Source organism: Carettochelys insculpta, chromosome 5 (assembly GCF_033958435.1).
Source record: "Carettochelys insculpta isolate YL-2023 chromosome 5, ASM3395843v1, whole genome shotgun sequence".
In the NCBI taxonomy this organism is placed as follows: domain Eukaryota; kingdom Metazoa; phylum Chordata; order Testudines; family Carettochelyidae; genus Carettochelys; species Carettochelys insculpta.
Window position 1 is genome coordinate 97,969,511 of NC_134141.1, and position 27,297 is coordinate 97,996,807.

Genomic DNA, 27,297 nt, shown 5'->3' on the forward strand with positions numbered 1-27,297 from the left:
GTGTGTGGGTGGAGTGGCCACAGAGGCTATGGCATTGCGGCGACGGACCCCCATTTGTTGGAGGACATCCTCATCTTCCCATAGGGAGAGGAGGTCCTGGATCTCAGCCTCTATCCAGGAGGCGGCTTGACACTTTGGGGCCTGGCCCACCTCCTGGGACAACTCCCTGCTGTCTTTGGGGGGGCCCTAGGGTGGGCGGGGGTCCGGGTGGCTGGCCATGGGTCCAGGTGCTGTGAGGGACTGGCTGGCCGACATAGTGGCTGGTGAGCTGGAGAGCAGTGTGGCCTCACTGCTGCCTGCATGCATCACACTGTTGTCTCATATTTAGCTTGTGGTCCACTATAACCCCTAGCTCCCTTTCTGCTGTAGTCGTTCCTAGACAGTCTTTCGCCATTCTGTGTGTGTGAAACTGATTGTTCCTTCCCAAGTGGAGCACTTTGCATTTGTCCTTATTAAACTTCATCCTGTTTACCTCAGATCATTTCTCCAATTTTTCCAGATCATTTTGAATTATGACCCTATCCTCCAAAGCAGTTGCAACCCCTCCCAGCTTGGTATCATCTGCAAACTTAATAAGCGTACTTTCTGTGCCAATATCTAAATCGTTGATGAAGATATTGAACAGAACCGGTCCTAACACAGATCCCTGTGGAACCCCACTTGTTATACTTTTCCAGCAGGATTGAGAACCATTAAGAACTACTCTCTGAGTATGGTTCTCCAGCCAGTTATGCACCCTCCTTATAGTAGCCTCCTCTAAATTGTATTTGCCTAGTTTTTTTTTATACGAATATCATGTGAGACCGTAACAAATGCTTTACTAAAGTCTAGGTATACCACATCTACCGCTTCTCCCTTATCCACAAGGCTCATTATCCTATTAAAGAAAGCTATCAGATTAGATTGACATGATTTGTTCTTTACAAATCCGTGCTGGCTGTTCCCTATCACCTTACCACCTTCCAAGTGCTTGCAGATGATTTCTTCAATTACCTGCTCCATTATCTTTCCTGGCACAGAAGTTAAGCTGACTGGCCTGTAGTTTCCTGGCTCAGAAGCATTTATTACTACAGCTATAGGAGAGAATGCAGAGCGACAGAGGTTTGGTCTTCCATCGATGCGAACCCTAAATGCAAGGGCTTATATAGAAAAATTACCTCTGTGACCATATAGTGAAATGCTGACAAAAGGCATATCGACAGGAAACTCAGTAACACACAGTTGTTCCCAATAAAGTATACAGTTGATAAGAGGAACTAGCAGGTCAAGGGTTGATAAGAGTCTAACGGCCAGACTTGTGTTTTTTTATACATATTCAGCTAAATCTACTAATATCTTCGTTTGTGATGTAGCATATGCTAAACTAAGCTAAACTAAATGGCCTTGGCCAAAATTTTAGGCCTAAAGAGGCCTTCCTCCACAGGTCAGAGTATAAAATATGAAAGAACAAGTTAAAATTACTTAGACAAATTAGATGTCTTCAGGTCCCTAGGACCTGATGAAATGCATCCAAGAATAATAAAGGAGCTGACTGATTAGCTATGTGAACCACAAGCTATTATTTTTGAAAAGCCATGGAATACAGGAGAGATTTGAGAACACTGGAAAGGGGCAAATTTACAACCAATCTCTAAAAAAGAGAAATAAGGACAACTTGAGGAATTACAGACCAGTCAGCATAACTTCTGTACTCAGATAAAGGAACAAATAATTAAGCAATCAATTTGCAAACATCCGGAAGATAATAAGATGATATTCAATGATCAGCATGCACGTAAGAACAAATCACATCAAACCAATGTGATGGCTTTCTTTGACAGGGTAACAACCTTACGGATAGGTGGTAAGTGGTAGGTGTATAGTTTGATGTAGTAAGGCTTTGGATACCATCTTGCATGACCATCTTAAAAACAAAATAGGGAAATACAGCCCAGTTACAAGATGGGTATAAGACTGGTTGGAAAACTGTTCCCAGAGAGCAGTTATTTATGATTAACAGTCATTCTGGAAAGGCATAAAGAGGGAGGGTCCAGCAGTTCTAAATCCAATTCTGTGTAATGTCTTCATAAATGTTTTTTTAGCTAGTGGCATAGAGAGTGTACACTTTTAACATTTGTGGATGATACCAAACGTTGCAAGCAGTTTGGAGGACAGGATTAAAGTTCAGAATTATCTGGAGAAATGGCTTGAAGTAAGTAGGATGTAATTCAATATGGACAAACGTAAAATACTCCATTTAGGAAGGGGCTATCAGTTGCCAGTCCTGGGTCCAGTACTATTCAATATTTTCATTATTCTATTGGAAAATGGAGTGGGGCATCTGTTTATAAGATTTGTAGATGCAGAAGAAAGATAAATGGTATGGGGAAAAACTGGCTAGGTGAAATACTGCTGAAAAGTTTCTGGGGGCTATTGTTGATCACCAATTGCCTGTGAGTCAATTATGTTTGGCAGCTGGAAGAATGCTAATATCATTTTTGAGAGTCTTACTGGGAGTGTTGTAGCTAAGACGTGGAAGGTAATTGTTCTACTCCGCTAGGCACTGGTGACGTCTCACCAGGCATATAGCGCCCAGCTCTGGGTGTCACACTTTAGGAAAGATGTAGAGAAATTGACAGCAACCCAAAGACGAGCAACATAAAGTATAAAAGATTTAGAAACCTGCCCTATGAGGAAAAGTTAAAAAAAATGGTATGTCGTTGTCATCAAGAAAAGACAACAGAAGAGGACCTGATAACTCTTCTGGTATGTAAAGGGCTGTTAATAAAAGGTGGAGAGCAATTGTTCTCCAAGTGCACCGAAGGCAGGACAAAAACTAATGGTCTTAATCTTTGATAGGGGAAATTTTCTAACTATGTGGATAATTAAGTACTAGACTTCCAACAGAGATTGTAGAATCCCCATCATAGATTTTTAAGAGGAGACTAGAAAAACACTTGCCAAAGTTCGTGCAGGTATACGTGATCCTGCCTCAACACAGTTGCTACCTTATCAAGCTTCCTAAGAAAGGCAACCTGAAGAAATGCAAAAACTGGAGGGGCATCATGTTGCTGTCTATTCCAGGAAAAGTGCACAACTACACTCTTCCTCTAATTCAAGGAAGATTGCAAAGGCCAGACTAGTAACAGCATTTCACATCTGGAAAGTGCTATGTATGTATTAACCAGTGTGTACTAGTATCTTCCGTAAGAAAAATAATGAGATGAGCTGTATTTATATCTCTTCAGGGTTCTGATGAGACGATTTTCCATATAACTCTTTTACATCAGTTTCAGCAGCCACTTAGCCTTTGGGCTGGTCTTCTTTGAAAAATTGTATCAGGATAGTTTTATCTCTTGGTTTTGAATTTTTCCACACCTGAGAGGGATGTAGTTAAATTGACCTAACTGCATCCTCTCTCCCCAAGAGGTGTCACCAGCTGCCACCTCTTGGGAAGATGGAGTATCCATGCGTAATATAGTAAAGCAGTGTAGCTGTAGTTAACATAGCCCCCTTCATTGGTTTTCTTTCCTTCTTACAGGGCTTAATCCTGAGCACACTGAAGGGAACTGAAAAGTTCTGGTGTCTTTCAAGCATGCAGGTTCCAGGACTAAGACTGTTTAATTTGATAACTTTGTATCCAGTTTTGTGTCACTGGCACAATATACTACAAGGCTTACTTGAGGATATAAATTCTGATTTGTTTTATTCATATGGGCTGTGGCCACACTAGCCCCTCCTTTTGGAGGGGGCACGGTAATGTGTCACTTCAGCAGATGCTAATGAGGTGCTGCCGCGAATATGCAGTGCCTCATTAGCATAATGGTGGCCACGCTCTTTGAAAGTGCTACTTTTGAAATGCACGCCGCCTGTGTAGTTGGGGGTCTTTTGAAATGACCCCTGATTTTGAAAGCCCCTTCTTCCCATTTGGTTTTGGAAAGAAGGGGCTTTCAAAATCAGCGGGCTGTTTCGAAAGGTCCCCAGCTACATGGGTGGCGTGTGTTTAGCAAGTGGCACTTTCGAAGCGTGTGCAGCTGCCATTATGCTAATGAGGCACTGCATATTCATACCACATTCCCTCTGAAAGGAGGGGCTAGTGTGGCCACAGCCATGAAGTTGTATCAGCACAATGAGTGTGGGAGGGCGGACAGAAAATGTGAAAAAAAATGGCAAAATGTTTTGTGATCCTTCCCCAATCCCTCCCCTCCCAGAAAATGTTGGTTTCACTGGAAATTTTTCCACCAGCTCTGATTATTAGACATGTACATCACAGAAACCTTTGTAAACATATGCTCAGTGTGTGACAGGATGTTGCTAATACTGACTTGTAATTCACAATGGAAGCAGGTTTTTATTTGATAAGTTCACTTAGGTAAAAAATTGTAGAATTGAGGTATTATTACAAAACATTTGTGTTGTGAAATAAATGATGCAACCTTTGCCTTCTAGGAAATGCTGTTTGAAGTAGTTTGGTGGGATGTGATGAGTCATTGTAATTAGACAAGACATCTAAGTATTCAAGAACAAACTGCGAGCAACAGCTGTGAATTGGCCAGAGTGACAGATAACATGGACAATGGGTTCCGTTTTTAACTTCCATGATGATGGGAAATCTTGTCTGTGTTAGTTTAGACATACTATATAGATGTATGCACTTTTCATATATGCTTGTTATTTAAGCAGTTTCCAAAATGGTGTGTGTGCAGTTATTTTATATTTAATGACAGTCCAAAGTTCCTTGCTATTGTAGTTTTGCCCCAGTGCATACTTTCATAATACATTTTTTCCAGGGTCACTGTTGGGGGAAGGCAAAGAGAGCAATTGCCATGTGGCCTGGAGATTCAAAGGGGCCTGGAGCTCCCAGCCCCCACCAGAGCCTGGGGCCCCTTTGTATTGCTGCTGGAGTATTGCTCTGCATAGCTCTGAGGGTTGGAGGGGTGGATCATACCACAGTCTGGCTAGAATTAAGGACTGACTGTTCTCAGCCCTGCCCCTTTCCAGGAGCACAGATCCTCTCCCTGAAACCCACACATACCTTGTCCCAGGGCCCACAGTGGATGTCAGCTGTTGCTGGTTTTTTTCCATTCACATGACAAATATCTCTCATATTATGGTTCTTTCATATCACTCAGGAAGCAACATTATATCACACAAACAAAATATTCAGCCAATCTGGACACATTGTTATTTATTAATAAAATGTATGAAACAAGTCTACAGAAGAGAAGCAAACGTACAGAATTTAACAGGCTTTCTTATGATTCTCCCTCTTAAAAAGTGTGCAAAATTCAAAGACTTATTACCATTAAGTGGTGTAATAAACCATGGTGCTCACCCCCCTTGGTCTCATTCCCCTGCCCCAACTGATGGTCATGCATTGTCCATATAATGCCTTGCTTACAGCAGTTTCCAAAAGAGGCTGAAGTGGAGGTGTAGCTGATGAGTGGCCACTGCACCAGGCTCCAATCTTGAGGTTTGTGGGTTTGTATCTTGCTTGCTCTGACATTGAAAGGCCACCTTTAGTTCACCTGCTTGCAAAATGGGTATCTGATTCCAAGACTTAGACAAGCCAAAGATGGTTGGATGTGATATTAGCCACTTTGCTGATGAGCCAGTGCCTTAAACCACATCAGCCTAGTCAATCATCTGTGATTTTCATTAAGGTTCTAACTCCACTCTACATATAATTTGAAGAAGAGAGCTTTTGCCTTCACCATATGCACAGTCTAGTGATACCTTTTCATCAGCATACAGTGTTCTTTAATTGCCTCACATAAAAATTCTTTGGGATAAGATTTCTGTCAATACTGATGCTGGAAGTCAAAAAGTGGAAAAAATCTCAACCAGTGGCAGAGGAATTTAATTTAACATGAGATCAGTTTTTGAACACTGATGCTTAAGTTGCATCAGTAAAAGAATTGCAACATATACTCCCTGTTTATGCAAAGTGTATACTGGTATGTTCAAAATGTCTATCTGCATATTTGATGGTATGATTTAGAAATCAAAGTTCAAAGTGTTGTATTTAATGACACACAAATATTCATGCTTCAAATACTTATTTAGGCAGAGGTAATTACTCAGCTGATGGACTGGAGCTATGACAATTTACACCAATTGACAAACTATTTACAAGTTTATGAATAAATGAGGACATAATTCAAAAATCAGCATAATGCATTATTTTTGTGTAAATTTACTAAACCATTATCAATTATTTATACTGTGCTGAAAGGGACTTATTGCTTTATACCGTGATGATGGACTCAGGGCAGAAATCCAGAAACTCCTTAGCATTTTCAAGTAAAGAGAAAAGGGCACAAGATGGATAAAATTGGGCTGGGAAGAAATTTCATTTAATAAAGTTTCTGAGAAGTGTATACATGTGCAAGAACACTTTTTCGTTCATATGTACATCTTTTTGCCTTTGCTTTTAGTAAAAAATAACTAGCAATATAATTAACAAAACTGAAAAGCAGTCCTGTAGCACTTTAAAGACTAACAAATTTATGAGGTGATGAGCTTTCTTGGGCAGACCCACTTCTTCAGATCACCCAATACATTATTTTGTTAGTCTTTAAAGTGCTACAGGACTGCTCTTTTGTTTTGTTCAGATACAGACTAACACGGCTACCTCTCTGTTACTAGCGATATAATGGCAGATGATCCTGTATGCAGTATATGATAAATCTGAAAAGATTAGGTTAGCTTAAAATTTAGGACATATGTCTCATGTTGGTGCAATCCTTATCCCCACTCTGGCTTCTGTATGTCAGGCAAAAATACTGGCCTAACATCACAGGGCTGCAAAGCCTTTGTGCCATCTGGAGGACCTCCCTCTGTGCGGGCACTGCAGAAGACAATCATATGGCTGCCTGCTGAAGATTTCTCAACAAGTCTTGACATAAGATTTGTGGTAAGGGCAGGGCCAACAGTAGGAGGAGTGCATTTAGGGTGAGGCCAGATTGTGCTGCACTGCAGTCCATGGAAACTGCTATACTTTAATAGGTCCCCCAGGGCAGCATAAAGTACATAGGAGACTTCTAAAATTCTTAGAATGACCCAGGATTGGAAAGGGAGGTTTAGTGCTTCCTCCTCTAGGCTGTGAGTTCTGTTATGTCTCAGAAGCACAACACAGAATATCACTCTTTAAATCAGTTTACAGAACACCAGAATGAATCATCTCTCACCTATCTTAAGTCCCTATCCTTAAAAAAAACCAAAAAACCAAAAAAAAACCCAAAACCACCTCTGTATCAGTATCAATAATTTCAAAGGGCCTCTGGGGACAAAACGTTCCTTCTCTACAAGATTGGGCCCCTCAGTCTTCTAAAATTGTATTGGGTATACACACCAGCCCTGCTGATAAACTTTTTTAAACCAAAAAACCCTCAAAAGTTCCTACCCACCAACTGTTAATTATTATATTGACACTTCCCTGCTTCTTAATTAACAGAATCAAAAGGTCCTTGAGAGGTTTCTGAGATTTGCACCATAGTTTCAATGGAGTCTTCTGTGGATAGTGTGATAAGGGCCATATTGCTTTTGCTATGGCATGTGCAAAGGTTGTAGGGGGTACAAACAGAGCACTGCTAATCACTGCTAATGCAGGTTGAGTGATAAGGAAGTATTCCATCACAGCACTTATGTGTGTACTAGTTATGTTTAAGTAGTTTCTTTTTTTTTAAAAAATGAGACTCTAAAGCTATGTCTACACTAGAGGATTTTGTTAACAAAACTTGGGGAACGCCCAAATTCCCAATGTGTTCCGTCGACAGTAATTCGACAGAATGCTGCACTTTTGTCAACAGCATTCCGCTGTTCTCCCATCAGGCAGAATGCCTCTGTTGACAGAGATCTGTTGACTGAAAGCCAATCTGGACATTCCGGCAGGCCCTCTGTCAACAGACAGAGCATCTGGGACACTGGGCAGTCCTGTCTGCTGTACTTTCAGTTGGTTGTTTTGTCGAGGGAGTGGCCAGGCAGTCCGGCTGCTCTTTGTTGACAGAGTGGATTGCACTTGTGGTGATTCACTTGGCAATGTGGCAGTGATCTGTCAACAGAAATTTTGTCAGAAAATATCTTCCAACAAAAACTTCTGTTGACAAATCACTGTAATCTAGACATGCCTAAGAGAGAAGAATGAGCAGGAAGAATGCACCACAATGCAAGCAGAGAAGACTATTATTGCATGTACGATGCAAAGAGTGACTTAAATGGATGAAAATGAGCTTTACCTAGGAAGGATACTTATGTATTCTTTCCCTAGGGAAATATATTGTATACAAAATCATGGTTGATGATGCATATTACTCAATAACAGCATTGAGTAGAAATGAAATGAAACATTTCATTAAAAATATCACTTAATGGATTGTGACTGTTGAAAAGTGAAGAACTTAGAAGTCAGGATATGCTACAGTTTAAATTACCTGACTTTACACAGCTCCATTATATTATAATATACACATTTTTACACAGCAGTTAATCAGGTGTAGGGAAGGAAGGATGGCCTTATAGTTAAAAGACAACACAGGAATTCAGGTGACTGGGATGAGGGGTGTCACTTCCTGCTCTGCCACAGACTTCCTGTGTGACTGTAGGTGAGGTCTTGATCTCTACAAAACTAGGGATAAAAACATTTTCCCCATCTCCCAGGGATGGTCTGAGGCTACATGTGTTAACATTTGTGAGGCACACCATATTAAGAACCTCAGGCAGCAGCATCTATTTGGGGCCATGTCTGTGTGCCTACAGCGTGCAAACTTGTGCTCTTATAGTGTGCAAACTGGACCATAGACAATGAATGAAGAAGCTATTTAATTGTTGTTTTCATCTTCACAGTGCAATGAGTGGACTGCTGGTCATTCCGCTGCTGACCATTTTGCACACTGAATGGAGCTGGGGATTTTACATGCCACTTTTTGAATCCTAATTTTCCTTCCTTTCAGGTTCTTATACTATGACCATCACCATGACAACAGAGCACCCATGCTTTTTGAAGGCTCATTTCTGCTCTCAGTTATCACACCATCACAGAGCACTAGAACTGGAAGAAACCTCTAGAGGGCATCAAGTCCAGTCCCCTGTCCCCACAGCAGGACCACGCACCATCTATATCATCCCTGTTAGAAATGTATCCAACCTGCCTCCGTATACCTGTGGAGTAAGCCCACTGACTTTGGTGGATTTACTCTGAACAAACTCTATGGGACAGGATAGGCCCAGTTATTTATAAAGTTCATGTTGTAAGTCTGCCATACTTTCTAATGAAGTACTAAACACGGGCAATTCCAGTCTGGCTATTATTGTGCAATCATAATCTTCCTTGCATATGAAAGAAAGCTGATAAACACTTTGGCCATTTCTACACAGGCCACTTTCTTTGAAAGTGGCATAGTAATACCTGGCCCGAAATATGCTAATGAGGTGTGGATGCAAATTCCCCGTGCCTCATTAGCATACAGTCACGTGATTTGGAGTCCAGAAGATCGTTCTTCCAGACTCGAAAACACTGTTTAGAAGCATGGCCCCCAAGGGGTCTTCTGGAAGGAAGTCCTCCTTCTGGAGGCCCCTTCTTCCCAAAAATTTTTGGGAAGAAGGGGCCTCTGGAAGAAGGACTTCCTTCCAGAAGCTCTCCTGGGGCCGTGCTTCTACATGGCGTTTTGGAGTCCGGAAGAACGGTCTTCCGGACTCCAAATCACGTGACCGTATGCTAATGAGGCACGGGGAATTTGCATCTGCACCTCATTAGCATATTTTGGACCGTGTATTACCATGCCACTTTCAAAGAAAGTGGCCTGTGTAGAAACGGCCTTTCAAATGAACTCATACTTGCTATAGTCATGACTTTCAAGCCATGCCAATGAGTACCATATAAGATAAAGATACCTGATTTCCTCCCAGACACCTTTCAAACATGAAGCACACCCTAGTAAATTTCCAGAGCTCTATTTGCCAACTTCAGCCAAATTCAGCCAATGGTCACTTTTTTAGAAAAATCTACACTCTTATTAAAAAGTAACAATATATCTGATAAAACTATTATCAAAATATAAAACAAATATACCTGACATGTTGTGTTCTTTGGAAAAACTACAGTGGTTTTTGCATTTCAGTGAAATTTGTATCAAGGACATGAATAAACTCCAGTGTCTAAATGCTGGGCTAGTTTTGGAAGATGAAGGCATATCCACATAGGCTCATCTTATAGAAGGAAGGCAACCCATGTGAAAGATAGAGGCAGCATTACATTAAAGATTACTAGTGCTCTAAGTGATTTTAGAAAAACAGAAATATCATTTTAGTATCTGTTTCAGTGTATTATAAAACATTTTAAATCTTCGCTACAAAATAATTATCATTTGTTAACTGCTTAGTTGGCATACAAATTTTGCATCAATACTTAAAGCTGTAAGTAATGAGTGAGGTGTGGTTTGTAACACAGAAAGCTTGCCAGTGTTTTTCTAACTGTTCTTTTGATAATTATCTTCTTCAGAACTTTCAGACTACTGAATTAAATAGCTACACAGTAACTTCTCCCGGATATTTCAAGAAACTACCCTATTGGCTAGCCCTACATACATCGTAAGCTGTAAAATTTTCAGGGTGCCTCTAAAAAACATCTACTACAATATTTCTGGGCACATGAGTTTGTGAATCTAAGGGTAGGTCTACATAGCAGAGTTATTTTGAAATAGCTGTTATTTTGAAACATCTATCCTAACATCTACACAATGCAACTGCTATTTCAAAATAATTTCAAAATAGTGTTTGGCTTATTTTGAAATTGGTAAACCTCATTCTTTGAGGCTGTGGCCACATTACCCCTCTATTTTGGAAGGGGCATGTTAATGAGGGATTTTGGAAGATGCTAATGAGGCGTTGACATGAGGCGTTGACATGACAGAGCCTCATTAGCATATTGGTGGCCACATGTAATTAAAAAGTGCCACTTTCAGAATGCATGTCTCCTCTTTAGATGGGGGCCTTTCGAAAGGACCCCCTGACTCTGAAAATCCCTTCTTCCTATTTGTCAGTGCCTCATAAGCATCTGCCAAAATCCCTCATTACCATGCCGCTTCTGAAAGGAGGGGGCTAGTGCAGACACAGCCTGTCTCTACTTTGAAAGAGACTGTGTGTGCGGACACTGTATTTTGAAATAGCTGAGTGCTATTTCAAAATGCATTTTGGGTTATGTCTACACTAGCCCCTGCCTTTCACAAGGGGATGCTAATAAGACACTTGTGGAGATGCTAATGAGGCACTGCCATGAACATGCAGTGTCTCATTAGCATAATGCTGGCCGCGGTGATTCGAAAGTGCTGCTTTCGAATCGTGCACCGGCCATGTAGCCGTGGGCCTTTCTAAAGGACCCCCCAGTCTTTGAAAGCCCTTTATTCCAATTTGGTTTTATCAATAAGGGGCTTTTGAAGACTGGGGGTCATTTTGAAAGGCCCACATCTACACAGGCAGCGCGCAATTCAGAAGTGGCACTTTCGAATTGCCATGGCAGGCATTATGCTAATGAAGTGCTGTCATTCATAGCAACACCTCATTAGCATCTGCCAAAATGTCTCATTAGCATCCCCCCTTCGAAAAGCAGGGGCTAGTGTAGACATAGCTTTTGTGTGTAGCAGCGTTATTTTGAAATAAGTTATTCTAGAATACCTTTTCCAGAAAAGCTTATTTCAAAATAAGGATGCTGTGTAGACATACCCTAAGGCCGTTTCTACACAGGCCACTTTCTTTGAAAGTGGCATGGTAATACATGGCCCGAAATACACTAATGAGGCCTGGATGCAAATTCTCCGTGCCTCATTAGCATACGGTCACATGATTTGGAGTCCGGAAGACTGTTCTTCTGGATTCCAAAACGCTGTTTAGAAGCACGGCCCCGAGGGGTCTTCCAGAAGGAAGTCCTTCTTCCAGAGGCCCCTTCTTCCCAAAAATTTTCGGGAAGAAGGGGCCTCCGGAAGGACTTCCTTCCGGAAGCCCCCCCAGGGCCACGCTTCTACACGGCATTTTGGAGTCCAGAAGAACAGTCTTCCGGACTCCGAATCACCTGACCGTATGCTGTGAAGCGCGGACAATTTGCATCTGCACCTCATTAGCATATTTCGGGCTGTGTATTACCTTGCCACTTTCGAAGAAAGTGGCCTGTATAGAAACAGCCTAAATGTGCATCTGTTTACTGGCAAACAAACCTGCTGTGCTTGTAATTATTGTGAGCACAATTTTACAGGCCTGATTAAAAAAACAACAGATTCTGGTTCAGACATTTGTATGAGTTAAGCAATCAATCCTGAATGGTTTTGTTAATAATACAAATGTATTTAATAGAATGGCCTCTGTACATCTGGATGAACTGCATTAAGAAGTAAGAAAAGTTCTTAGCATAGCAAACTCTGCAGTTGCCCATTTCCTCTAGATTTCCATTTGCCAAATATACCCAACTATATCTGGTGCCTGCTCAAGGTCTGAAAGTCTGGCCTAGCCAATTGTCAGGATATTATGAGAAATGACTATTGCCCATTTTTGCTGTTGGAAGTGAAAACATACGGTAAAGATATTGTGATTACTGCTTTCTTGCACAATTTGGGCCAAAGAATTATTTCACTTGTTGGCTACGTCTACACGTGCACGCTACATCGAAATAGTCTATTTTGATGAATAACGTCTACACGTCCTCCAGGGCTGGCAACGTCGATGTTCAACTTCGACGTTGGGCAGCACCACATCGAAATAGGCGCTGCGAGGGAACGTCTACACGCCAAAGTAGCACACATCGAAATAAGGGTGCCAGGAACAGCTGCAGACAGGGTCACAGGGCGGACTCAACAGCCAGCTGCTCCCTTAAAGGGCCCCTCCCAGACACAGTTGCACTAAACAACACAAGATCCACAGAGCCGACAACTGGTTGCAGACCCTGTGCATGCAGCATGGATCCCCAGCTGCAGCAGCAGCAGCCAGAAGCCCCGGGCTAAGGGCTGCTGCACATGGTGACCATAGAGCCCCGCAGGGGCTGGAGAGAGAGCGTCTTTCAACCCCTCAGCTGATGGCCGCCATGGAGGACCCCGCTATTTCGATGTTGTGGGACGTGGATCGTCTACACGTGCCCTACTTCGACGTTCAACTTCGAAGTAGGGCGCTATTCCCATCCCCTCATGGGGTTAGCGACTTCGACGTCTCGCCGCCTAACATCGATTTCAACTTTGAAATAGCGCCCAATACGTGTAGCCGTGATGGGCGCTATTTCGAAGTTGGCACCGCTACTTCGAAGTAGCGTGCACGTGTAGACGCGGCCGTTTTAAAAAAAGAACATACTATTTTCCCCTATACAAAACAACTCAGAATCTTAAAATTGAGTTACTCTCCAAAAAAGAGTAACAGCTTAAGATATTTTCCAACATATTACAAAATACTATGTGGTTGTCTTTCCCCTTTTTAACATTTGCCTATATACTTCGTTGTTTATCTTAAAAAAACCCCTCAATTAGTTCATCATGAAGTTTAGAAAATAGTGTGACCATCAAATTTATAACTATATTTTTAGATTTACAGTCATGTATTTGAGGCAGACCTGAGGACAGATCATTGTTTAATTGCAACATGTCTTCCTTTGGTAGAATTCATTTCTCCATTTTCTTCTTTAGTGGCCTTTTGAAAAATCCAATCTGTATATGGAAGAAAAAAATAATGCAATTCAAAACGGTTTCAGAAACATCTGTGACACTTTGGCAAAGCTTAAATGTTTTTATTTACTGTTTTAAAGCCGGCAGCTGATACCAATTCACTTACCACTGAAGTACAATGTTGCTTTAACAGAATTGAAAAACAATGACATCTCTCATGCTGACAAACTGAGAGCAAAGTCAATGAACAATGATCACCAAAAAAAAAAAATTGTCAAGTCTTCATACAAACTAATAATACTTGGAAGTCTGTTGAATAAACATTAGTTTACCATTTAAATGCCAGATTTTCCAGTAGTTACTTTTGCTAATTACTTACATGCTAATGGGACATACTGAGTTTTGGGTTTGAGAAGACTGCCCACTTGTGGCAAAATATTTGAGCACAGCAGTAAAGTGGAATGTCGTAATTTATGAATTTCTGATCATCAGGTCCCTTCATGTATCTCAAATTGAGGCACTCCAAAATTATTATTCACTTTTAAGTTTATTGCCTAATTGCACAATTCATAGCTTATACCTACATAATAGAAAAATAAGACCTTAAGATCAGCTGAAGAAATATGAGCAAATATTGTGCCTCCCATGAGCATACATACAAATCAAGTGATTGAATATATGTAAACGGTTAATTAAGAATGTAATCAGTTTAATTATATGTTCGAATGGCTGTGTGTTTACAATACTGTATCTATGTAGACTGTTGCATATGGACCTCATGACTCCCTTTTAAAATGTAGCCTAATGTATACAGTTCTATATTTAAAAGGGAAAAACATTATGAATGACTACTGATACAAAATGTTACTAGCGCCATCTCTCTAATACACTTCTGTTAGGTGTAAAACAGACTAGCAATCATGAGGTCTCTAGTTGATTTCATGGAGTTTGACTCTTCTCCCATTTCATGGTATAGGAATTCTGCTTGGGATAGTTAGTGACTTCTAATCTTGGATTACATTTCACAGCTACAACAGTGTTCTATTTCAAGAGATAGTACAATGAATTGTTAAAGGGCTTGCAAGGTGTTAAATGTTCACTGTAGGATTCTGTTAAATGTGAATTCCTATTGAGTTGACTGAAAGAGAAGGGCATCCAACTTCAAGAAGTGCTCATAACTTTGCAAGATCAAACTGTGAATCCTTGGATTTCCGTGATACTTGTGAGTAGGTATTTAGGGCCTGACTCTCAGAAAGGGGGGGCATTCATCCTGTTTTTGGTGGGACCACCCCATAATTTGGGCACCAGAATGGCGTCCCAACTTACTTTAACAAAGGGGCTAATTGCCCCGTATTCGACCCCCTCCTGGCTCGCAGGTGCAGCTGCTGGCTGGAGAGCACCATGTGGAGAGCATGTACTGACATGCTCTCCAGCCAAACCAGAGGGAGCCAGCAGGGGTCCCTGCAAAGGGAGAAGTATGTCGGGATACTGAGGTGGGCGGTGGTGACTGCCTCCTCCTTCGCAGCTCCCCGAGGTGCAGGGAAGCCAGGAGTCCAGTTTCATGGCTCTGGCAGGGGAGGCAAGGGTCCCAGGCACCGCACCGCACAGCACTGGCCCATGAGGCCAGGGTGCCCCATCCACTCTCTGTGGCTCTGCACCACCTGGCAGCCCTGTAAGCTGCTCAGGGCTTGGGGAGACCAGTGCACAGTCCGACATGGAGCGCAGGCCACACATTGCCCAGAGGTCCCAGGGTGGCCCTCAGAGTGCACAGCTGGGCCCAGGGCTCCCAAGGCCCCACATGTGTACCCTACCACGGCCGGGACCTTTCCTGCAGGGGCAGCTGTGGGGTCCAATGTGCCCCACCCACTCCATGCATGGGTAGCCCCCAGCCTTGCCCTGGGCACAGAGCCATGTGGAGCTACCAGGCTCCCAGAGGCTGGCAGGGGTCACCCAGACCCCAAAGCCCATGGGCTGTGCATCAGGGCAGCACAGGCAGAAGCCCAAAACTCTGAGCTGGACCAGTGGAGATGGGGCAGGGGATGGGGCCCATGAGTGCCCTCTGCCTGGGTTCTGCTCTCAGCAGCATCTGGGCTCTGGTGGGTCTGCAAAGGTACTGGCACCCCTTACCCCCTGCCGCAGGACTGCTCCTCCGGGGCAGGGTAGTGCTTCCTTGAGCTTCCCAGGAGCAGTGGCGTGATCCCATCCCTCCCGTGCACTCCAGGCACCCTGCAGGGTCTGGCCCCTGGAGCACGCAGCGAGTGCCCCTCACCTTGCAGGGATCCTTCGGCTTCTCCCGACACCTGGGAAACAGCTGCCCTGGCCCCCTCCCTGCTGCACTCTGGCCACCCTGTGCAGCAGCCTGCTCTCCACCAGGCATCTGTGCATCCGCTGCTCAGGCTGATTGGATTCAGGGGACCGGGGCGGGGGATGGAGGGGCTGGGGCAGCCCAGCTCTGGGCGGATCGGCAGGGACAGGGCTGAGCACCACTGAACCAGCCTGTAATACTGGGCAGGATGGAGCCTGCCTCAAGCCCCCAGCACCTCTTTGGCTGGCACCCTGCGGGGCGGGGGTTAGAAGAGGGGGTGCTCAGCTGCTCATGCCCTAACCTGGCCCAGGAGGCAGCTGCTGATAATTCCAAGGTTGGTCCCTGTCCCCTCACCCTGTGGGTTTCCTCCTCAGCAAGTCAGGCCCAGCCTTGGACCAAGTCTGGGTTTCCAGCCCCCTCTACCTGAACTGGGGTCCTCACTGCACCGTACTGAGGCAGGGACAGAACACTGGCATGGCTGCTGCTTTCTTCCTGGCTCCCTGAGGTGTGGGGCAGCTGGGGAGGTCCACTGGGCTGGCGGCACATGGCAGCCACAGCCAGGGAGCCATCCCCACCTCCCCATATCTTCCTGTCCCATATTATGTTTGTCCAGTTCTTGTGGTAAGAACACAAGACTGAACTCAAACATCCAAATATATAAAAATCTACACACACACACACACACAACACCCCACCCTCTGCCAAATATGTAGCTTACCTTCCACAATACAAATATAAGAAGTGCAAGAATCAAGAGTCCAGCAAAGACACTGAGTAAAATGACCCATATAGGGGTGACACCAGGCTGAAGTTCTTTTGAAACTTTAATTATGATCTGTGAAGATTAATTGAAAGATAAATGGTAAAAAAAAAAAAAAAAAGAATCTAAGTAACAAAGTAGTATAACTTGTATCCCCTATTGTAGGTACTGTTCTACCACTTTCAAGAGTACCCAATAGTTTTGTCATGAGGGTAGAAATTTATAGGATGAAAATGAGAATAAAATCTCTAGCATAAGCACTGATATTTACATAAAAAGTCTCACAAGATGTACACAATTCACACAAAAGACCAGTTTTCTTAAGGACATCACTGCTTCCTCCAGAAACTCTGCAACATCAACGACTTCCTTCATGACACCCTCTCTAACCACTATAATGAACACTCAGAAATCTAACCCAAATACATTGCCAAATTCACCCACAGCTACTTTACATTTAACAATAAACATCTTGTCTAAACTATGGGAAGAGCAATGACTAGTAAAATGTCAACTTTTTTATGAGACACCTCATGGAGGAATTTCTGGGAATATGCACCAAAAACCCAATGATATACCTGAGATACATCATTTTTATTTTCATCCTCTGGACAGGTGACCTAAATTCCCTCACAGTTTCTACCAGAACTTCAATCACCACAGACAACTTTATATAAGAAAGACATGGATCACCACATTTACCATTCCAAATCCAACAACCACCCCAGACATGCCAAGAAATCTGTTCTTTCCAGCCAGGCGCTCAGATACCAAAAGAATTTGCTCCATAGAGAAAGTCCAGGATACACATCTGAACACGTTTAATTTGCCTTCTTTAATCAAGAAGTACATTGCATCATGGAATGGGCCACCCAAAAACCCAGAAGAACCTGCATCAATACAGGGGAAAAACTCTGGCAGTCACTTACTTCCCATATGGAGTATCATCTAAAAATTATAACTCATACTTGAAAGGGAACTAAACCCTGCCTTCTACACTTCAGCTAACACCCAATCAACAAATGCTGCACAGACCAGCCAACTCTAAGTGGGACTAGACCCTGATTAGATTCATGAAAAAGCTGCACTGGTTTAACCAAATTTGTTGATTTTAAACCAATTTAGTTAAATCAATATCAAATGCTACGTAGACAATCCTATCTCAGTCTAAATCCGACTTTTTTCAGTTTTATTAGTAATTGGTTTAAGATAAACTGAAATATCAGAGTCCACTCGGGATTTCTCAGTTTTAACTTACATAGGTTTAAACACTAATTTCAGTTATAATAGTGTAGCTTTCTTGTACAGCAAGGCCTTAAAATCTGTAAACTAAATATTTAATTTCAATGACTTCTTATATTGCAAACTAGAAATCTCTGATCAAATCACACTGTACAGATAGCTCAGTTTAGCCTCAAGAGAAGTTCAGTTAATGAAATTGATCTGGCCAGAAGAGCTATTTGAAATGAGGGTGCACAGTCAGGGTAGATGTAGTTTTGAGAAATAAAACTTTATTTTCACATAAATATAGTTACGAAAAGGAGAAAACAGAATTAGAGGAAAATATTGTGTATAAGCAGAATTATGTTTGAAGGACATTTGTCTTCAAACTACCCAGGACAGCTGCATTTTAAATTATTGTTTTTAAAAGATTCTTTTTAAGTGTCTCATATCCACATGGATAGAGAATGCACTACTATAGTGCAATGGTTAGCTCCAGATTGGGTGGATAATTTTCCGCTTCATAGGTAGATTGGTAAATCGTATGGTTTTCTACCATACAGCATTATTTTTAGCTAGTTCTGACATTTTTTATTTAGAATAAATAGCAAATTATAAACCTCTTCCTTGGAGGAGTGTGGCAGGTAAACATATTAAACATGCCATTCACAGGGTGTCCTACAATGGCTGTCAGAGATCGGGTCACACATACCTCTCTTTTTTGATTGCTTCCTCTCAAAATCAGTGATGAGTTTTCACTCTGAAGTAATGCTCTTACAGTGAGATTTAAACTGTGAATAACTGCCTGAAAGAAAACAGACCCCACTGTTTACGTTAAATTATTTTTGAGTCTGAAATTCCATAAATGAATCTCAGCATAGAACTAATTTCAATTTCCGGGGAAGTATGATTGCAAAATGCAATGATAAGCAGAAAAATCACAGAGAGACATAGTGGGATGCAACTAGGATTATTAAGTCAAATCTTATTAATATTATTAATGAATTTAGGTGTGGGGGTAAATGGCACATTGATTCTGCACACTATGCTAAACTGGGAAAAAACTCAAACTATGGTGAAGCCAGAGAAATGCCAGGCATGAGAACATGCCAGGCACTCTCAGTACTTACAGAATTGAATCCCAAATATAGGTAAAATTATGGTAAAGAAATAAAATATATGAAATTGAGACTGGACATATTTAAAACCTTGAGGCTGCAATATTGCACATGTGCATGCCACAAGCATGCAGGCATAACTAGTAAGCATCAAATTAACTGCATACATAAGTGTTTTTAAGAGTGGAGCCTAATACAGCTCTAAAAATAAAGCAAAGCTAGATATTTAAAGGAAAATGGACTCTTGAAAAATTGAATTCCTGACATATGAATTTGGAATGTAAAATATTAGCAAAAATCTGAATGCTATTTTGGATCAGATACACAGAGGCATCCCATCACATGTAGCTAATAGTTCTTTTGTGTATAGATGAAAAGGCATTTTTAATTCTGATCTTCTAAATACTTTAGTAAGGGAATTTATATAGGTTAATCTCAAGAGATTTCATAACAGAGCGAGGAAACAATTTCAAGTACTGTAAGAATGAAGATTAAAAAAATGTGTAACTGTCTAAGCATTGCATTTGGCGTAATGTTGTTTCTAACCCATAGTTATACTGAATGTGGTGAAGGCTTACTTACTTTTATAAAAGTCTGCTTCCATAATCTTAATGAAATATTCACTTGATTTATATCAGCTGGAGCAAGGGAACAATTAATAGATGCACATCTGTATTTATCACAGTCCTGTTTAAATGATCATGCACAAGAATTAGTAATTAAATATTTTAATATCACTCTTTAGAAAAAAATTGTCCTATGTATAGGCTGGTAATTGGTAATTTGTATAGTTTAGTTGTATATGGCATTAACACTAAGAGAATATTGATTACTAGGACTTGTCTAGAGAAAAAAAGTTTCACAAATAACCAAGTTAACTTTTTTAATTCACAGTTTCTGATAGATTGATCTACACAGAAACTTGCAACAATCTAAATATCAAGAACCTAAATATCACTTGCCACCTTACACAATCACTTACATCTGGGCAAACTGCCTGGCTAATGTAACATGTCACAATAATAATATTTTGTTCATTCTTTGCATAATTGGAAATGACTAAACAAAGTTACCAAGAAGTAGGGGTTCAGGCATTTAAAAATTGCTTAATATTTATTTCATTACAGTAGAAGAGTAGGGCTAGAAGATTTATACTGATGTAAATAGGCATAGTTCCACTGAAGTCAACAGAGATACAATGATTTAGACAACCTGATCTGAGGATATGTAGTTCAGCTTCATGTGCAAAAAAACTTCAGGTTGTTAAAATATACAAGATTAAATTATTTGGACAAATGTCTTACTAGTATTTTGGAACTCAAAATATTACAGGTAACTAGTGCAATGAATTTAAACATTTTAGACAGGCTTACCATAATTGTATCTTTTGTAGGTTCTTTTATTTTTTTCACCTCAAACAGTGTCCCAGTGTTAATCTTGAATGGATCTATGGGGGGGCTGGTTTGGCAGGTAGCATTCTGTTAAAAAAATATTAACATCTATTTTACTGTTTGAAGGTCCAATATAATAATATTTAAAAGCTCCAGAAATAGGCCAGTATTCTTAATATTTAGTAGCTGTAATAACAAGGTATTTTATAGTACACCCACTTCTATATGTGTAATAAACAGAGTATAGAAGAGCAAAATGAAGGTGACGTACATACTGAAGCATATTATTTGTATTACCTTTCTCATTACAGATATAATACAGTCTTTCGTGAGCAGGCTTGTCAACAGGGCAGAGACTACAAAATGGGTAGCTGCCCCAACACCTGGCAATTTGAAAGGGCCTGAGGTTTGTGGCCTCTAGCACAGGAGTGGTAACAACCACAAGCCCCATGCATTTAAATCACTGCATGGCTCTGAGGGCTGGGATCGACCAGCGTGAGACAGCCTCCAGGCGATCCTAAGATCTGGCTGCCCTCTTCTGCCCAAGGGCCCACCCCTTCCAAAAGCTCAGAGCCAGGTTCCCTCCATCTTGCTGAGGAGCTCAGCAAGGCTGTTGGCCCCTCCTATTTGCGAAGTAATTTATGCTACCTCTACGCTGCACACCACTGATGGTGGTAGGTAGTGTGAATGTAGCAGGAAAAGCAGGATGCTGCCAAATCTTTCAGAGCCCCAACTGCTAAGTCACACACTCTTGTCCATAAATGAAATTAACTTTGATATTTTAAAATTATTGTTCAAACATCTTTAAATAAAACTAGGTAAGCATTCTTTTGTGAACATCTATATTCCTATAAATTCTTCATTCAGGTTTACCTCTTATTCCAAAGCCAGGTTATTGCTTAGATTGCAATCAAAACAAAACTTTCTGTAATCTAATTGAATTATTCCATTTCTGACACCAAACCCAAAAGTGGGATGAAACACATTTCAGATTTAAAATAAAATGAAGGCGCATTCATGTTTACAGGCATCACTTACAGGTGAAGACGACAGTCCACTTAGGTAGAGAATGGGGTTTTGGGATGAAGTCAAATTAGGAAATGAAATCTGCAGAGTGAGTTGTGCCATTGGAAAATGTTTACCTTTTTCAATCTATAAGAAAAAAAAAAGAACAACACTGTTTCCTGTTTTTTAGTTAGTACCTTCCTTATTTTATTGGTGTTTGTGCTTTCCCCTGCTTCAGAACTATGCAGCCAGCTGGTTGTGAAAGGGATATTGATGTAGCTCCATTACTTTTATTCCAGCAGAAGACAGGTATTATTGTTCTCTAGAATTAGTAAAACTAGATTATTGTGTGTCTGATGAATGAACAGGGGGAGAAAAGCAAGAGAATAGAAGGATTCAATCTGAGCTTCTATTTTGATGCGTTCTGCATTTCTTGCTACTCCCTTGTACAGCTCATCTGCTTTGCATTTAGCACTTGTATTACATTAGTTCCTAGGGGCTTCCTGTTTGGAACTCTGTGGTCAAGTCCAACACAATACTTTAACTTGGGAAGCAGTAGAAGCCAGTGTTGGGAAAAGGAAACGGCTTCTGGCAGCAGTATTGTCCAGCTCAAAGAAAGATTTTTCCCCGAAGATGCTTAAAGCACAGGCCATTTTACTCCTTCCCTATCTCAGCTCAGTCTGACTGCTATTTCAGAGACTACAATAGCTTCACAGCCATGCCCCTTGCCCCCCACCCCCCACATGCACACACAGCTGTATGTTTCTGCTCCCTCTGAACTAGTACTGTGTGTGAAGGGAAGGGGAGAAAGAATATCACTTGCAAGCATGGTCCCAAGTTAGTAGCAAGGACACTATAAGATCTGAGACAATGCCTCTCAGCTCCTGCTTTCAGTCAGTCAGGTAGGGTTTAAAGTTAGTTAATCCAACCTAAAATAATCTCTTAATTTAAACAGTAAAACAAAGGTTGGACATTACTGTATCTCAATTTAAATGTTTAAAAGTATGCATGGGTAACACTGCATAGATGGGAGATATCAAAAAGGAATCACAGTGTCACCTTTGTGATTACAGTATTGTATAGAAAGTGCTTTTCTAAGGTCCATCTGTTATAGACAGAAAGTCGAGGATGCAGACTTTTCATACGGGAAAGACTAATAGTCAGTGCTAGATTTAAAACTGGGATAATTAAATTCAGTCCTGATGCAATGTGAGGCATTTATAACCCACTAAATGTCTTTTCCAGCTCAACTCTTCTACTTTGCCATCTTCATTTAATTAGAAATGCAAAGTCCTTAGTGCATGATACTTTCTTTCTACAAGGCTGGCTAGTTTCTGGAAATATCAATCCTCAACAATGAGTACAAACTGTAATAAATTAAGGGCTACTTCCTGTTTCAAGGGCACATGCCTTCCCATTCTGAAAGGAAAGACCATCTGGAATGTCTCCAAAGCCCACAGATCATATTTGAATACCACTGATATTTAATATTTTGAAAGCAAAAAACTGCTGAAGGAAGTGTAATATGTTGCATATGTGCCACTTAGATAATAGGTTAGAAAAGGATGTAAATGCTTTCAACCTAGTCTCACAACATAGAACTAGTCCTTTTACAATACTGTTGTAGCTCCTGTAGCTTACCTTATAGTTTATGTTAACTTCATCCCCAATGTCCTCAGTTGTATTTATGTAAGCAGGAACTGTATCATTTGCTGCAATTATAATATGGGATTCTTTGGGATCTTTCAAATGACTGTGGGTTAAAAAATAACAAAACCTTTACAATCATGCAGTCTAAGTGACAGATCTTTTTGTTACTTTGCTAATTCTTCAGAGCTAGTTTTGTTACAGTCAGTATAGTATGCTACAATTTCAATTAATGCATAACTCATCAGTTTGCTAAGTACTTGTCATTTTAAATATTATTTACTTTACGCTTTCCTTGTTTAACTAAAACTGTACCAGAAGAAATCACTAATAAATGAAAGACAAATTCAAGGCCTCACTCTACATTGCCTTGCTCAAGTAGTAGTCCTTCACTCCAACCACAGTGACCAGCAAAATGGACAGTATCCTAATAAACAAAAAGAGCAAGGAGGATAAAACCAGACAGGCAAAATTTAGCTCTATTCCATATAGGTAGGACTAGTATTCAAAGCTAGATTTGACATCCATGTATGGCGGTGATTTAAGTCAGTGAAGTAACACAAAGAGGGGAAATTTTCAGAAGCACAAATGAGAGACAGTCAATTCTCTTGAGATGCTTTGAACATCTGACTTAGAATGAATTTATTTTCATCATTTACACTGGGGTAAATAAATTTAGACTGCTGAAATTTGACATTTTGACTCTATGTACAGCCCAAGTGCCAGTGATAGTTTTAAAGTCACTAATAGTCCTATTACTTAAAATAGCTTCATTAATAAATTAAGATGTAGAGCTTTACTGTTTAGGTTGGTTGTTGGTAGCATTAGCTTCTCTTTTGTTAATCCACAGGCATCAAAGCTTGGGGCAAGCTCATGGTGGCATGGGGGATGAAGGGCAAGGCTGAGCTCCTGACTCATGTGTTGTTGAAAATTGGCTTGTGTGTCACTTGTGAGCCCTGATTTAGACACACAAATACACGCACAGCACATCTCATACATCTTTACTATAGCAGAACCTTTGTATTAAGAATATATATGGGAACTGATAAAAGGCTTTTGAAACTCTGGAAATTAAGGCTAATTTATGAAACCTTAAAAATAAAATATAAAAGAGGGCCAATACAAAACACTAGTTTTCATTAGCAGGGGAAAGCTGTAGTTTCTATTACAGGCTGATGCACCTCAGAATGAAGAGAATAAGTATGAGAGTCACTGTCTCTTCTTGGTGATCACTTGATAATGAGTAGGATGTCTTCACGTCACCCTCCTATTTGTGAGTTCATTAATGCAGATCAGCCCAATTCTGGAGCCACAGATCTTATCACAGAAGGGGCAGGCACTAGTAGCTATTGGAGGGGTGCAGGGCAGTTTTTGACTCTTTCTCCACCTCTCCTCGACTGCACTGTAGTGGGACCGCTCATATTTTGCCAGCCCCTCAAGGATTACCATTCTCCTCTGGGGATGGTCTTGTGCAAAGTTCTCCCAAGTATCAACGCTGACACTGCACTTTTTCATGTGTGCCTTCAGCATGTCCTTATATCGCATCTGCTGGCTCCGAACTCTCCTCTGTCCTTCCTCCAACTCAGAAAGCAGAATCTGTTTTGGGAGTCACTGATCAGACATCTGAACCACATAACCAGTCCAAAGAAGTTGTTGATGATGATAATGGCTTCAATGTTGATCATGGTTAACTCTTCCAGGATGCTAGTGTTTGTGCACCTGTGCTCCCAAGAGATATTCAGAGTACTCTGGAGACAGCGTTGATGATATTGTTCAAGTGCCTTCAAATGATGCTTGTATGTTGTCCAGGTTTCATATGCACACAGTAGCACTAGAACAACCACCGTACAGTATACAAAGATCTGGGGACAGATGTTCTGGATCTCAAAGACCCTATGTTATAAGCGGGAAAAAGCAGAGCTTGCACAGCTCAGACAATGCTCGATTTCCATATCATTGTTGACTTTAGCAGAAAGATGACTTCCAAGGTATGTGAAGTGCTCCACATCTTCCAGCAGATCTCCAATGGATTTCAATAGAAGGTACATGAGATTGTCCTGTTGGCGAGGGCTGGTGGAGCATCTTGGCCTTTTTGATGTTCAGTGTGAGGCCAAAATTCTCTTACACTTCAGCAAAGGCACTTAAGATGGTCTGAAGGGCTGTAAGAGAAAGAGCAGAAACCACTTTGTCATTCCACATACTGGAGCTCCATGATCGAGATTGTGGGGGTTCTTGCTTTTAGCCTCCTGTCTCCTGAGATTGAAAAGCTTCCCATTCATTCTATAGACAATATGCATGCCATTTGAAAGCTTGCCATCAAAGAAATGAAGGGTCACGGTGATGAAGATCCAGAACAGTGATGGGGCAATGATGTAGCTTTGTTTGACTCCCGTTTTGACCTCAAGGGAGCCGCTTTGGGATCCAATGTTGCTCAATACTGGGGAAGCTATGTTGTCACGAAGCAGTCTCAAGATGTTAATGAATTTTTGGGGCAGCTGATGTTTAAGAGGACGGTCCACAGGGCGTTATAACTGACTAACTTGAATGCTTTGGTCAGGTCGATGAAACTCATGTATAAGGCTTGGCTTTGTTTATGACATTTTTCCTGAACTTACTGGGTGGTGAAGATCTTGTCTGTTCCTCAGAATGGTCAGAAGCAACATTGGGATTCTGGGAGAATTTCTTCTGAAAGCAGCAGGAGTCGGTTTGCAAGGATTCAAACTAAGGTCTTCCTTGCTGTTGCCAGGAGGGAGATGAAACAGTTTCCACAGTCCAACTTGTCACCCTTGAAGAGACTGACGATTGGTGTGTCACTGAAATCTTGTGGCATCTGCTCCCCGTTCCAGATCTGGAGAATCAGAAGGTGGAATTGTTTGTGGAGCTCTGGTCTGCCTTGCTTGAAGACCTTAGCAGGGATTTTACCTAGTCTGGTTGCCTTGTTGCACTTCATCACTTTGACGGCAGCTTGGACCTCATTCTGGGTAGCAAATGTTGCAAGGTTGTGGGGGCTGGGGTGGTTCAAGAGCTCATTATAGTGCTCCCTCCAGCAAGAAGCAATGGCTTCATTGTCTTTCAAGATTTGGGTACCATCCTTTGATGTCAAGGGACTGATTTCATGGTTTCTTGGTCCATAAACAGTTTTGGTAACATTGAAGAAATCTCTTGTATATCTGATGTCTGTGAGATGCTGGAATTCTCACACCTTTTTAGTCCACCACTGGGTTTTCAGAGTCCTTGTTTTACATTGGACTTTTGTCTTGGCCTTGGCATGCACTTGTCTTTTGGTTGTGCAATTGATGTTGCTTTGCCAGGCCCTAAACATTTTCCTTTTTGCCTCAATCAGGCATTCAATTTCAACATCATTCTCATAAAACCAGTCCTGATACTTCCTGGACTGGTAGCCAATGGTTTCTCCACAAGCTCCAATGATGGCATTTTCAATTGACACTAGTGTTCTTCCATATCTTCCGGGTATACTCTCAGCAGCTTCCTTTGGAGCGCTATCTGGAAGTCACTTCCTCTGATGGGAACCTTCAAGAGCTCTACATTAATCCTTCATCGGATCTGTTTCCTCTGACTTCTCCATTTGGTGACATTGAGAATTGAATAAGACAGTTATAGGTTCAGCAGTCATCAGTACTAGTTATTGCAGGTGTGAGAAGGACATCATGCAGATCCTGAGTGGGGACTGACATAGTCTATGAGGTGCCAGTGCTTAGCTTGAGGATGTTGCCATGGAGGACTTAAATTTGTTGTTATGGTGGAAGAGGGTGTTCATGCTGATGAGCTCGTGTTCTATACATTTTGTCAGGAGGAGCACTCCACTGGAGTTGCAACTGCCAACTCCTTCTGTCCCAATGATCGTCAGCCAGTGGTCCATATCTTCTTAGACCATGGCAGTGAAACCACCAAGAGACTAATCTTGTCTTCTTTGGGGATGTCTTTCAGGACTGCGTCCAATTGGCTGGAGAACTTCTTCACATCATCTTTGGCATCTAGAGATGGTACACAAGCACTGATGACAGTTGCCTGCTGGTGTCTGCCACGCTTCAAGTGGAGAGTCATGAGGAGGATCTTTGTCAGTTCACTTTTGATGGCAAATCTTATTCCATTACTTGGGTTTTCTTTCTGTGGGGTTCCTTTCCAGAAAGATGTGTACCCCCAGCTTCTTCTTTTAGCTGTCCTTCTTCTGGTCTATGTGTTTTTGCCAGGTCACCTACGTCACTTGCAGGCAATA

The 27,297-nt window shown here is 41.5% G+C and overlaps 1 protein-coding gene across 1 annotated transcript in view; it reads right to left on the minus strand.

The window, feature by feature from the left end:
- Positions 1-12,107: 12,107 nt before the first annotated feature.
- Positions 12,108-27,297, minus strand: part of ITGA1 (integrin subunit alpha 1) — a 115,437-nt gene continuing 100,247 nt past the window's right edge. The window contains exons 24-30 of the mRNA XM_074995585.1: positions 23,055-23,166; positions 21,447-21,560; positions 20,391-20,495; positions 19,600-19,704; positions 18,612-18,704; positions 16,637-16,753; positions 12,108-13,655 (exon numbers count right to left, since the gene is read on the minus strand). Coding sequence (XP_074851686.1) covers positions 13,611-13,655; positions 16,637-16,753; positions 18,612-18,704; positions 19,600-19,704; positions 20,391-20,495; positions 21,447-21,560; positions 23,055-23,166 — 691 coding nt within the window. The 3' untranslated portion in view covers positions 12,108-13,610. The remainder of the gene's footprint in view (positions 13,656-16,636; positions 16,754-18,611; positions 18,705-19,599; positions 19,705-20,390; positions 20,496-21,446; positions 21,561-23,054; positions 23,167-27,297) is intronic.